This window comes from Macaca mulatta, chromosome 4 (assembly GCF_049350105.2).
Source record: "Macaca mulatta isolate MMU2019108-1 chromosome 4, T2T-MMU8v2.0, whole genome shotgun sequence".
NCBI lineage: Eukaryota > Metazoa > Chordata > Mammalia > Primates > Cercopithecidae > Macaca > Macaca mulatta.
In genome coordinates, this window is record NC_133409.1 from 112238838 (window position 1) to 112253381 (window position 14544).

Genomic DNA, 14544 nt, shown 5'->3' on the forward strand with positions numbered 1-14544 from the left:
CAGGAAGTTGAGGCAGGAGGATTGCTTGAGCCCAGGGGTTCAGGGCTGTAGTGAGCTATGATCATGCCACTGCACTCCATCCTGGGTAACATAGCAAGACGTCCTCTATACCCCACCCACCAAAAAAAAAAAAAATGTCTCTGGACAGTTTAACTCAACGTAGGCAAATTAACTTGTTTCATTATGTTATCTGTTTTTAGATACTGGTTTTTAAATTTTGATTTAATTTTTTTTTTTTTTTTTTTTTTTTTTTTTTGAGACGGAGTCTCGCTCTGTCGCCCAGGCTGGAGTGCAGTGGCCGCATCTCAGCTCACTGCAAGCTCCGCCTCCCGGGTCTACACCATTCTCCTGCCTCAGCCTCCCGAGTAGCTGGGACTACAGGCGCCCGCCACCTCACCCGGCTAGTTTTTTGTATTTTTTAGTAGAGACGGGGTTCCACCGTATTAGCCAGGCTGGTCTCGATCTCCTGACCTTGTGATCCGCCCGTCTCGGCCTCCCAAAGTGCTGGGATTACAGGCTTGAGCCACCGCGCCCGGCCTTGATTTAATTTGTTTCATACATTTATAAAGTATATACATGGTTCTACAGTCAAAGCTGTGGAAAAAGGTACAATTAGAGAAACATCTTCTGTTCATGTCCTCTCCATGCTCTTCTCTCCTTCCCTGATTAGAAACCTTTCTAATTGTTTTTAGTTTACCCTTCCATGGTTTTTAAATTTTATTTATTTATTTATTTATTTATTTATTTATTTATTTATTTCGAGATGGAGTCTCTTTCTGTTGCCCAGGCTGGAGTGCAGTGGGGTGATCTTGGCTCGCTGCAGTCTCTTCTTCCCAGGTTTAAGTGATTCTCCTGCCTCAGCCTCCCAGAGTAGATGAGATTACAGGTGTGCACCACCATGCCTGGCTAATTTTTGTGTTTTTAGTAGAGATGAGGTTTCACCACATTGGCCAGGCTGGTCTTGAACTCCTGACCTCAGGTGGTCCACTCACCTTGGCCTCCCAAAGTACTGAGATTATAGGCGTGAGCCACCGCGCCTAGCCTTCCGGTTTTAAAAGTGTAAGTAAATATATTCTCTCTCTCTCACTCAGTCATGTAATGGCTCAAACCTATAATCCCAGTACTTTGGGAGGCTGAAGCAGGTGGATCACTTGAGCTCAGGAGTTCGAGACCAGCGTGGGCAACATGGTGAAAGTCTGTCTCTACTAAAATACAAAAATTAGCCAAGTGTGGTGGTGCATGCCTGTAGTCCCAACTATTCAAGAGGCTGATGGGGGGGGAATCACTTGAGCCCTGGAGTTTGAGGCTGCAGTGAGCCAAGATGGTGCCACTGCACTCCAACCTGGGCAACAGAGTGAGACCCTGTCTCAAAAACAAAGAAAAAGTTGTGCCTTTTATTTTAAAAAGGGAGTAGCATATAAATGTGTATACAGTATATAATATAAATTATATACAATGTTTTATATTATGTAAGGCATATTGCATATAAATTATACATATTACATATAAATACTTATGTAAATATATATTGATATAAATATATTTAATACATATTTTTAAGATAAAGACATCAGGTAAAAACTAAGGAAATCTGGATAAAGTATAAACTTTAGTTAACAATAATGTATCAATACTGGTTTATTGTACCAATGTATTTTACGAATATGGGATGTTAATAATAGGGAAATGGGGGTGCAGTGGCATGTGCTTATAGTCCTAGTTTCCTCAACCTTTGGGAGGCTGAGGCAGGAGGATCATTGAGCCCAGGAGTTAGGGTTGTTCTGCTTGGAGCCGAACTCCTGGGTTCAAGTGATCCTCCCGTCTCAGCTTCCCACCTCCCAAGTAGCTGAGATTACAGGTGCACGACACTGTGCCCAGCTGGATATTTTTTCGAGTGGGTTTAAAACTTGGTATTTTGACTGTCCTTTTATCTTAAGAACAAAAAACTGCAAAAAAATTATAAGCTGTTTTTTATAAGTATATTATTGGTAATAATACTGGTATTGAAAAAGGCAGATTAAACATGTAAATATTAGATAATATACTAATTTATATGTATATAAAATATATTTGTATGCCACCCCCTTTTTAAAATAAAAGGTACACCTTTTTTTTTTTTTTTTTTAAAGTAGACACAGAGTCTCGCTGTGTTGCCCAGGCTGGTCTCAAACTCCTGGCCTCAAGCAGTCCTCCCACTGTGGCCTCCTAAAGTGCTGGGATTATAGGCATGAGCCATCACAGCCAGGCCATACATTCTTCTTTTTAATTTAATTAATTTGGTTTATTTTTTTTAATTTTATAGAAGCCCTGCTCTCAGATATAACACGTTTTTACTTTTAACGAGATATTTTCGAGCTCACTCCATACCTCTCTATAGAGATAATACCCATTCCTTTTTAAAGTCTATTTTTGCAGCTAGTCAAAGAGTAAATCCTTATGTAATATTGCTAGGCATTTCCCAGATCTCCATAGGCATCATTCCAATTTGCTTTTCCACAGCAATGTATCAGGAGTACCTGCTTCACCCTCAACCTCACTGACTTGTTAAACTTTTTGCCAACTGAAATTCTTGCCAGTAGTCCAAAAAGTGAGAAAGGATATCTCAATGTAGTTTATTTAAAAATAAACTTTTGGTTTTAGCAAGTTTTACATTTACAGAAAAATTGTGAAGATAGTACAGAGAGTTCCTGTATAACCCCATACCCATTCCCCTGGGGTTTTTTGTTGGGGAGGTAGTAGGGCAGAGTTTCACTGTATTGCCCATGCTGGTCTCGAACTGAGCTCAGTGATCCTCCCGCCTCACCGGATCAAGTAACCGGGACTACAGACACGTGCCACTGCAGCACCCCCATTTTCCTATTATTAATATTTCACATTAATATATTTATACAATTAATAAACCAATATTGATACATTATTGTTAGCTAAGGGCTATATCCGCTGGGCACAGTGGGTCATGCCTGTAATCCCAGCACTTTGGGAGGCCGAGATGGGCAGATCACCTGAAATCATGAGTTCGAAACCACCCTGGCCAACATGGTGAAACCCCATCTCTACTAAAAAAATACAAAAATTAGCCAGGCAAGATGGCATATGCCTTAGTCCCAGCTACTTGGGAGGCTGAGATAGGAGAATCACTTGAACTCGGGGGGTGGAGGTTGCAGTGAGCCAAGATCATGCCACTGCACTCCAGTCTAGGTGACAGAGAGAGATTCCATCTCACAAAAAAAAAAAAAAAAAAAAAAAAGGTCTATACCTTATCCGGATTTCCTTAGTTTTTCTTAATGTCCTTTTACTATTCCAAGATCCCATTTAGGATACCATATTGCATTTAGTTGTCATGTCTCCTTAAGCTACTCTTGACTGTGACAGTTTTTTGGTTTTAACAGTTTTGAGGAGTACTAATTAGGTATTTTGTAGAATGTCCTTTACTTGAGATTTATTATGTTTCTTATTATTATATCAGAGCTATTGGATTTGGGGAAGGAAGGTCACAGAGGCAAAGTGCCATCCTTATCGCATTTTATCAAGGGTACATGCCACCTTTCTTTACAGTCATATACAGTTGACCCTCAGGATTGGCTCCAGGGTACCCTGCAGACACCAAAGTCCACAGATGCTCAAATCCCTTACATAAAGTGATGTAATACAGTTGGCCCTCCATATCTGTGGGTTTCAATCCATGGTTGGTTGAATTCTCAGGTGTGAAACCCTTGGATACAAAGGGCAAACCGTATTGGGTAGCTATCCCTGAACTCTTTATTCTGTCCCATTAAAATCTTTGTCTATCTTTGTACCATGTTGCACATAATGTAGCTTTATAATTAGTCTCAATATCTTTTAGGGTAAGTTCCACCACTTTGTTTTTCTCCAAGGGTGTTTTAGAGAGTCTTGATCCTTTGCATTCTCGTATAAATTTTGAAATCAGCTTGTCAGATTCCACAAAATACTTTTTGGAATTTTGATTGAGATAATGTTGAATCTATAGATAAATTTGGGGCCAGGAATGATGGCTTATGCCTGTCATTCCAGCACTTCAGAAGGCTGAGGAAGGAGAGTTGCTTGAGCTGAGGAGTTCAAGACCATCTTGGACAACACTCTGTAAAAACTCCACCCAGGCGAGGTGACTCACGCCTGTAATCCCAGCACTTTGGGAGGCTGAGGTGGGTGGATTATGAAGTCAAGAGATCGAGACCAGCCTGGCCAACATGGTGAAACCCCATCTCTACTAAAAATACAAAAATTAGCTGGGCATGGTGGTGCACGCCTGTAGTCCTAGCTACTTGGGAGGCTGAGGCGGGAGAATTGCTTGAACCCGGAAGGCAGAGGTTGCAGTGGGCCGAGATCTCGCCATTGCACTCCAGCCTTTCGACAGAGAGATACTCCATCTCAAAAGAAAAATTGAAATTAAAAAAACTCTCTATAAAAGTTTTTATAGAGGGTTGTGAGTCTTCATCTCTATAAAAACTTTTTTAAAAATTCGCCAGGTATGGTGGTGTGCACTTGTAGCTTGTAGTCTTAGTTATGCAAGAGAATCACTGAAGCTCAGGAGTTTGAGGTGACCGTGAGCTATGATCTTGCCACTGCACTCCAGCCTGGGTAACAGAACAAGACACTGTCTCTATTAAAAAAGAAATAAGTAAACATGGGAGAGAGTTGATATGCTAACAATATTGAGTCTCCCAATCCACTTGTTTAGATCTCCTCTAATACTGCCCAGCTTCACTCATTAGCATTTTCTCTGCAGAGGTTTTGTATATCTTTTGTTAATTTATTCATAGGTAATTGATCTATTTTAAAACTTTTTATTTATCTATTTATTTTGAGATGGAGTCTCGCTCTGTCACCCAGGCTGGAGTGCAGTGATGCGATCTCGGCTCACTGCACCCTCCGCCTCCAGGATTTAAGCGATTCTCCTGCCTCTGCCTCCTGAGTAGCTGGGATTACAGGGCCCACCACCATGGCTGGATAATTTTTGTATTTTTAGTAGAGATAGGGTTTCACCATGTTGTCCAGGCTGCTCTCAAACTCCTGACCTCAGGTGATCTGCTCACCTCGGTCTCCCAGAGTGCTGGGATAACAGGTGTGAGCCACTGCGCCTGGCCAAAACTTTTTATTATGAAAATTTTAAACCAGTACCATAGGAGACTGGGCTGGGAGTGGTTGCTCATGCTTGTAATAAATACCAGCATTTTGAGAGGCTGAGATGGGTGGATCACTTGAGCCTAGGAGTTCAAGCCTGGGCCATGTGGCAAAATCGTCTCTTCAAAAAATACAAAATAAATTATCTGGGTATGGTAATATGCACCTGTTGTCCCAGCTATCTGGGGGGCTGAGGTGGGAGAATCACTTGAGCCTAGGAGGTTGAGGCTGCTGTGAGCCGAGATCATGCCACTGCACTCCAGCCTGGGTGACAAAGGGAAACCTTGTCTTAAAAAAAAAATAAATGACTGGGAGCGGTGGCTCACACCTGTAATCTAAGCACTTTGGGAGGCCAAGGCGGGTGGATCACCCGAGATCAGGAGTGCGAGACCGGCCAACATGGTGAAACCCCATCTCTACTAAGAATACAAAATTAGCCGGGCATGGTGGCGCATGCCTGTAATCCCAGCTACTCGGGAGACTGAGACAGGAGAATCACTTGAACCCAGAAGGCGGAGGTTGCAGTGAGCTGAGATGGTGTCACTGCACTCCAGCCTGGGCAACAGAGCAAGACTCCATCTCAAAAATAAAAATAAATGCACAAATAATAATTTTCTTATATTGGCTGGGCACAGTGGCTCACACCTGTAATTCCAGCACTTTGGGAAGTGGGAGGATTGCTGGAGTCCAGGAGTTCAAGATCAGCCTGGGCAAGGTGGAGAGACCCCGTCTCTACAAAAAATCTAAAAAGTAGCCAGCCGTGATGGCTATGCTTCTGGTCCCAGCTATGGAAAGGCTGACATGGGAAGATTGCTTGAGGCTGGGAAGTTGAGGTTTCAGTGAGCTGTGTTCACGCACTCCAGCCTGGGTGACAGGGAGATCTTGTCTCAAAAAAAAGAAAAAAAGAAAAGGTAATAATTCCCTAATATCAAACTCTATTCGGTATTAAAATTTCCACCTGTCTTGTAAGTGTCATACATTTTTTTTGTTCAGTTTGCCTGTTTGGATCAGGATTCAAATAAGGTTCATACCTTGTGACTAACCAATATGTCTTTTAAATCTCTTTTAACTCATAACTTCCTCTTTCATACCTTTTTTATTCATTGAATAAAATGTACTCAATTTACTCATTGAAGAAACAGGTTATTTTTCCTGTAGAGTTTCCCAAAGAGAGGATTTTGCAGAGTGCATTCTAGAAGTGTCGTTTAGCATGTTCTGCTTTCATCTATATTTCTTTTTTTTTTTTTTTTGAGAGGGAGTTTCACTCTTGTTGCCCAGGCTGGAGTGTAATCACCCAATCTCGGCTAACTACAACCTCCACCTCCCAGGTTCAAGTGATTCTCCTGCCTTGGCCTCCAGAGTAGCTAGGATTACAGGCTTGCACCACCATGCCCAGCTAATGTTCGTATTTTTCGTAGAGATAGGGTTTCACTATGTTGGTCTGACTGATCTCGAACTCCTGACCTCAGGTGATCCACCGCCTCAGCCTCCCAAAGTGCTGGGATTACAGGAGTGAGCCACTGCGTCTGACCTCATCCATATTTCATTAGCAGTTAGATCTAGAAGGTAATTGCTACGTGTTTTTTGTTTTTGTTTTTTGAAATTGAGTCTCACTCTGTCATTCAGACTGGAGTGCAATGGAGTGATCTCGGCTCACAGCAACCTCCGCCACCCGGATTCAAGCGATTCCCCTGCCTCAGCCTCCTGAGTAGCTGGGATTACAGTTGTGTGCCACAATGCCCGGCTAATTTTTGTATTTTTAGTAGAGACGGGGTTTTGCCATGTTTGCCAGGCTGCTCTTGAACCCCATACCTCAGTTGATCTGCTCACCTCGGCCTCCCACAGTGCTGGGATTACAGGCATGAGCCACTGCACCCGGCCTACTTGCTAGTTTTTATACTATTGTAAGAAACATCTCCCTCAAAATTTCATTTTTTGTTTACTGTCGTGTATCAAAATACCTTTGATTTTCATATCCACAATCTTGGTAACTCTTTTAATTGATTTGGTGTATTTATTTATAGATTTTTTTTTTCTTTTTTCTTTTTCTTTCTTTTTTGAGATGGAGTCTCGCTCTGTTGCCCAGGCTGGAGTGCAGTGGCATGATCTTTACTCACTGCAACCTCAGCATTCCGGGTTCAAAGGATTCTCCTGCCTCAGCCTCCCAAGTAGCTGGGACTGTATACAAATACATACATACATGTGGTATGTGTAGGCACAGGCCACCACACCGGCTAATCTTTGTATTTTTAGTAGATACAATGTTTCACCATGTTGGTCAGGCTGGTCTCCTGTCTCGGCCTCCTGAAGTGCTGGGATTATAGGTGTGAGCCACCATGCCCAGCACTGTAGACTCTTTTGTATTTCCTATATATGCAATTATATCATCTATTAATAATGATGGCTTTGTTTCTCCCTTTCCAGTGTGTAACCCTGTTTTTCCTTCCCTTACTGTGCTTGCTATGACACCCAGTGCATGTTGAACAGAAATAGAGATAGCAGAAGTTTTGCCTTTTTTCTGATTTCTCTCTCCAACTTTTTACCTCACATAATGATTGTTGCTATAGTTTTCTAAAATCTACCTTTTATTGAATCAAGTGTCCCTCTAGACTTAAATTGCTAAGAGGAGTTTTTTTAATGATGAATGACTATAGGATTTTAATAGCTTCATTTTCTTCATCTATCGAGACAATCACGTGTTTCTCCTCTGTTCTATTAATGTGACAGATTATATTGATTGATTTTTCTGGAAAATCCTGCAGATTATAAACCACTTTTACATTACTAGTATAAAACCACTAAGTAACAGGATGTTCAGAGCATAAAAGAGCTAGCCATGGTAAGACTCGGGGAGAAATCTTTTTTTTTCTTTTTGGAGACGGAGTCTTGCTCTGTCACCCAGACTGGAGTGCAGTGGCATGATCTCAGCTCACTGCAAACTCTGCCTCCCGGGTTTACGCCATTCTCCTGCCTCAGCCTCCCAAGTAGCTGGGATTACAGGCGCCCGCCACCATGCCCGGCTAATTTTTCGTATTTTTAGTAGAGGCGGGGTTTCACCTTGTTAGCCAGGATGGTCTCGATCTCCCAACCTCGTGATCCGCCTGCCTCAGCCTCCCAAAGTGCTGGGATTACAGGCGTGAGCCACCGCGCCTGGCCAAAATCATTCTATATTTACACAAACTCTCATGAATAAGAAGAAAGGAAATGATCCTCAATTCATTTTGTATTAATACTAAAACCTGTAAGGATGGTACAGAAAAAGTGAATAAATTGATTCAAATTATTATTAAAACAAAATATTTAACAAAGGGAATTTAGCAATATATAAAAGGTAATACATCTTACTATTGCTAACTATATTAAAATGTGACTTCCTTTTTTTTAATGTTAGGCCCATTTTTTGTCTTAGTGTACTTATTTTTATATGTAATTATTTATCTGTTCACTTCTTTTGATTCACTCCTAGGATTTTTCTAGAATATTTTCTTTTACTTTTTTTTTTTTTTTTTTTGATGGAGTTTTGCTCTTGTTGCCCAGGCTGGAGTGCAATGGTGCGATCTTGGCTCACTGTAGCCTCCGCCTCCCAGGTTCAAGCAGTTCTCCTTCCTCAGCCTCCCGAATAGCTGGGATTACAGGCACGCACCACCATGCCTGGATAATTTTTTTTGTATTTTTAGTAGAGATGGGGTTTTTCCATGTTGATCAGGCTGGTCTCGAACTCCCGACCTCAGCCTCCTCGGCCTCCCAAAGTGCTGGGATTACAGGCGTAAGCCACCATGCGCAGCCCCAAAATATTTTCATGAGGGAAATCACTTAAATATTGTTTAGATATGGATGCTTTGGGTAAAGTGCTTTTCTGTTTTTCTTTTTGAAATTAAGAGGAAACATGGCGGCTATCCTTCTCTCACATCGAAAAGGAAATTTTGAGCAATCATGGAAAATCTAAAACGTGCTGTGAAAACAAAGAAATGAAATGTTGCAGGTAACAGCCTTATTTTGTTAAATGACAGGTTATCTATGGTATGCTTAATTATTTGTTAACTCCATACCTCAAACCTGAAGACCTGAGCTGGGTTGGGTCTGGGGGGCAGGGCAGGATTGGGTTGAGCTGGGGAGTGTCAGTATGAAACCAGAGAAGCTAGATCCAAAGGGCCAAGGAAGGGATGTTGTTAGAAAGCAAGGCCAGGGAATAGTAGTTCTGAACCCTGGATCAGATGAATGTGTTTTTGTATAGATGTATCAGTAGGACAGAGTGAGAGGGTATGAACACTAGGTATGACAATTCGATGGGTCTTAGTATTCTGCTTGTTTAAAAGTAATGGATATTAATGCCATATAATTGGAGGAGGACAAAGGATCGTTCTTATTGGTTACTGGGCTTACTTTGGGATAGTTGGGTTGTGTTGACGGCTAGGGATTGACTGGCCAAACTGAAAACAACACTACGCGAGTAATTTTTTTTTTTTTTTTTTCTGGGACAGACTTTCACTCTGTCACCCAGACTGGAGTGCAGTGGCACAATCATGGCTCACCACAGCCTCGATCTCCTAGGCTCAAGCAATCATCCTACCTCAGCCCCCCAAGTAGCTGAGACTACAGGTACATGCCACCATGCTCGGCTAATTTTTTAAAAAGTTTTGTAGAGGGCCTGTTGGCTCACACCTGTAATGCCAGCCTAGCAACATGGTGAGACCCCACCTCCATAAAAAATTTAAAAATTAGCCAGGCATGGTGACTGGTGCCTGTGGTCCCAGCTACTTGGAAGGCTGAGGTGGGAGAATCGCTTGAGCCCAGAAAACCAAGGCTGCAGTGAGCCATGATCGTGCCACTGTACTGCAGCCTGGGTGACATAGAGACACAAAGTGTCTCAAAAAAAAATTTTTTTTTATTGGTAGAGATGGTGGTCTCCCTTCGTTGCCCAGGCAGGCTGGCCACCAACTCCTGGGTTCAAGTAATCTTCCCACCTTGGCCTCCCAAAGTCTTGGGATTACAGGGATGAGACACTGCACCCCACCATTTTTTTTGTGTGATGGCATACACACCATAAATAACTAAAATTGAAAAGGAATTGTTCATTTGAGTTCCTAAGGTTGGCCAGTATTGGCCAGGCGTGGTGGCTCACACCTGTAAATCCAGCACTTTGGGAGGCTGAGGCAGGTAGATCACCTGAGGTCAGGAATTCGAGACCAGCCTGGCCTACATTGCAAAACCCCGTCTCCACTAAAAATACGAAAATTAGCTAGGCACAGTGGTGTGTGCCTGTAATCCCCACTACTCAGGAGACTGAGGCAAGAGAATCACTTGAACCTGGGAGACAGAGGTTGCAGTGAGCCGAGATCGTACCACTGCACTCCAGCCTGGGCAACAGAGCAAGACTCCACCTTAAATAAATAAATGAAGTTGGCCAGTATAAAGATCACAAAAGTTAAAAAATCAAAACAAAAATGCCCAACATGCAGGCACAGAGGTTCTTTAAGATCTCATATGCAGGCTTTGAAGCGAGCATTAAGAAAAATATATTGTTGGCTAGGCACAGTGGCTCATGCCTGTAATCCCAGCACTTTGGGAGGCTGAGGCAGGTAGATCACCTGAGGTCAGGAGTTTGAGACCAGCCTGGCCAAGATGGTGAAACCCTGTCTCTACAAGAATGCAAAAATTAGCCGGGCGAGGTGGCGTGCGCCTGTAATCCCAGCTACTTAGGAGTTTGAGGCATGAGAATTGCTTGAACCCAGTAGGCAGAGGTTATGGTGAGCTGAGATCATGCCACTGCACTCCAGTCTGGGCAACAGAGCGAGACTCTGTCTCAAAAAAAAAAAAAAAAAGAAAAAGAAAAAGAAATATTGTTGATAAGGCTAGTTTCATAAATAGTACATTTTATCAACTACTGAATAACTAGATGAAACAGCAGATTATCTATGGTATGCTTAATAATGTAAATAATTCTGTGATATAATCAGTGGATTTTAAAAAAGAAAAAAGTTATATTAATTTTGCAGTTCAATAAAGTAAAATAATTTTATAACAAAACAAGATTTTGGATCGCTTGAGGGGGGTAAGGGGAGGGTCAGAGGTTGCAGTGAGCCGAGATTGCATCACTGCACCCCAGCCTGGGTGACACAGCAAGACCCTGTCTCAAAAAAAAAAAAATAGTATAAATATCTGTTAGCTTTATACAGTTGAAGAAATTGATAGAATATATTTAAGCTAAGAATGGGTAAGGGAGGGAAAAATGTGTTTTTGAAACTTCAAACCATATATTTGAAAACATAATCAGATTTTAGTGTGACTGTTATTATATTTATGTTATTTATTTTATTTTATTATTATTATTTTTTTAGATGGAGTCTCACTTGTTGCCCAGGCTGGAGTGCAGTGGCACGGTCTCGGCTCACTGCAACCTCCGCCTCCTGGGTTCAAGCAATTCTCCTGCCTCAGCCTCCCGAGTAGCTGGGATTATAGATGCATGCCACCACGCCTGGCTAATTTTTGTATTTTTAGTAGAGATGGGGTTTCACCATATTGGCCAGGCTGATCTCGAAGTCTTGACCTCGTGATCTGCTCGCCTAGGCCTCCCAAAGTGCTGGGATTACAGGCATGAGCCACCACGCCCGGCTTTTTTTGTTGTTGTTGGTGGTGGTGGTGTTACAGAGTCTCACTCTGTCGCCCAGGCTGGAGTGCAGTGGTGCAATCTCAGCTCACTGCAAGCTCCGCCTCCCGGGTTCACGCCATTCTCCTGCCTCAGCCTCCCGAGTACCTGGGACCACAGGCACCCGCCACCACGCCTGGCTAATCCGCTCGCCTGACCTCCCAAAGTACTGGGATGACAGGCGTGAGCCACCACGCCCGGCCTTTGTTTTTGTTTTTGTTTTTTGAAACGGAGTTTCGCTATTGTTGCCCAGGCTGGAGTACAATGATGGGATCTTGGCTCACTGCAACCTCCCCGTCCTGGCTTCAAGTGATTCTCATGCCTCGGCCTCCAGAGTAGCTGGGATTACAGGCGTGCACCACCAAGCCCAGCTAATTTTGTATTTTTAGTAGAGAAGGGGTTTCACCATATTAGGCTGGTCTCATATTCCTGACCTTTGGTGATCCCCCTGCCTCAGCCTCCCAAAGTGCTGGGATTACAGGCGTGTGTCACCACGCCCGGCCTATATTTATGTTATTATATATCTTTGTTGTTTATGTTTTTGCTATGAGATGCCTAAAATCCTTTGTTGAATGTAAATAAGTAAAAATAACTGTTTTCCTTTTTTATTCAACAGGAAAGATTGTTTAAAACTAATGAAATACCTTTTAGAACAGCTGAAAGAAAAGTTTAAAGACAAAAAACATCTGGATAAATTCTCTTCTTATCATGTGAAAACTGCCTTCTTTCACCTATGTACCGAGAACCCTCAAGACAGTCAGTGGGACCCCAAAGACCTGGGCCTCTGCTTTGATAACTGCGTGACATACTTTCTTGAGTGCCTCAGGACAGAACAACTTAAGAATTATTTTATTCCTGGATTCAATCTATTCTCTAGCAACTTAATTGACAAAACAAGTAAAGAATTTCTGTCAAAGCAAATTGAATATGAAAGAAACAATGAGTTTCCAGTTTTTGGTGAATTTTGAAATTGTATTTTTAGAAAGAGATTGTATTTTTAGAGTGACCCTAAATCCTGGAGAATACAAGAAAACTTTAAAAAGAGGCCAGGCGCTGTGGCTTACACCTGTAATCCCAGCACTTTGAAGGCCAAGGCCACTTGAGGTCAGGAGTTTGAGACCAGCCTGACCAACATGGTGAAACTCCGTCTCTACTAAAAATATAAAAATTAGCTGGGCATGGTGTTGCATACCTGTAATCCCAGCTACTTGGGAGGCTGAGACATGAGAATCACTTGAACTCAGGAGGTGGAGTTTGCAGTGAGTCAAGATGGCACCACTGCAGTCCATCCTGGGTGACACAGCGAGACTCCCTCTCAAAAAATAAATAAATAAGAAAAAAAAATAGGAAATTATTAAAACAATTTTTTAAAAAGCAACAAAATAACAAAAAATTAGAGTGACTGTAATAATTGGAATGTTTGAAATTTGTCACAGCAATAATTGACTAAAATGAATGTAAATAATTATTCAGTTTTCAGTTTGTTGTAATAAACTCTAATCAGTATAAAGGATTGACTATCCTAGGAAAAAGATTACTCAAGGAATAAGAAGCAAAAGGAGTATTTGAAATCTAAAAACATTACCATGCTTGCTTTATCATGCAGGCAAATAAATAAATGACATTTTCAGATTGGAATAAAAAAAGATAAAGTACATATTGCCTTAATTAAATTCATCAAGTACTTACTGAAAAACAGCTCTCCACCGTGCCTGGCCAGGCAATACATAATCTTTTTTTTTTTTTTTTTTTTTTTTTTTTGAGACAGAGTCTCACTCTGTTGCCCAGGCTGGAGTCCAGTGGCATGATCTCGGCTCACTGCAAGCTCTGCCTCCTGGGTTCACGCCATTCTCCTGCCTCAGCCTCCTGAGTAGCTGGGACTATTGGTGCCTGCCACCACACCGGGCTCATTTTTTTTAGTATTTTTAGTAGAGACTGGGTTTCACCTTGTTAGCCAGGATGATCTCGATCTCCTGACCTCGTGATCCACCTGCCTTGGCCTCCCAAAGTGCTGGGATTACCGGTGTGAGCCCCTTCGCCAGGCCGAAATACATAATCTTATAAGAAAACATAAGATACTTTATTTTAATATATGTGACTAAATGTAAAACCTAATTTATTTTCTGTTATCTATTTATTTTTACTTTCAGTAACACTTTTTTTTTTTATTTTTAGGTAGCATTCAGCCTACAGGCAACTGCTGTTTGTTAAATTTTTCCTGTTCATATATTTTGCACATTTTCTTGTTGGTTAGTATTCTTCTCATTGTTTTGTAGAAGTTCTTAATATTTTTGGGGTACTTATCTTTCATTTGTTGTCTGTGTAACAAATCACTTCTGCATGTGGGTTGTCTGCACCTTTTTTGGTGTCTTTTAGTAAACAAGGTTTTTTGTTTTGTATTGTTTTGTTTATTGTAAAGATTTTAAAATTTTAATGGAGTTGATATTTTTTTCTTATTCAAGCCTTTGAGAATAAATTGGAGTTGAATTTGTTATAGTTTTTGCTTTATACATCTTGTTTAACAACCTATTGCGTTTGAACATACTAAGAGAAACATTAGACATTTGAAGAGTTTTGGGGACAATTAATGATAAATAGAACACTATGCAAATAAAATAATCTAAGCAATTTTTTTTTTTTTTTTTTTTTTTGGAGACAGAGTCTCGCTCTGTCGCCCAGGCTGGAGTGCAGTGGCATGATCTTGGCTCACTGTAATCTCCCACTTCTGGATTCAAGCAATTCTCCTGCCTCAGCCT

The 14544-nt window shown here is 41.5% G+C and overlaps 1 protein-coding gene across 3 annotated transcripts in view; it reads left to right on the plus strand.

The window, feature by feature from the left end:
• The window catches only part of CGAS (cyclic GMP-AMP synthase), a 31071-nt gene extending 16791 nt beyond the window's left edge, over positions 1–14280 (plus strand). For 2 of the 3 annotated variants that reach the window (XM_001109400.5, XM_077998957.1), the window contains 2 exons: positions 9022–9124; positions 12405–14280. In XM_001109400.5, coding sequence (XP_001109400.2) covers positions 9022–9124; positions 12405–12756 — 455 coding nt within the window. In that variant the 3' untranslated portion in view covers positions 12757–14280. The remainder of the gene's footprint in view (positions 1–9021; positions 9125–12404) is intronic. The other variant, NM_001318175.1, reaches the window with a different exon arrangement.
• The last annotated feature ends 264 nt before the right edge of the window (positions 14281–14544 follow it).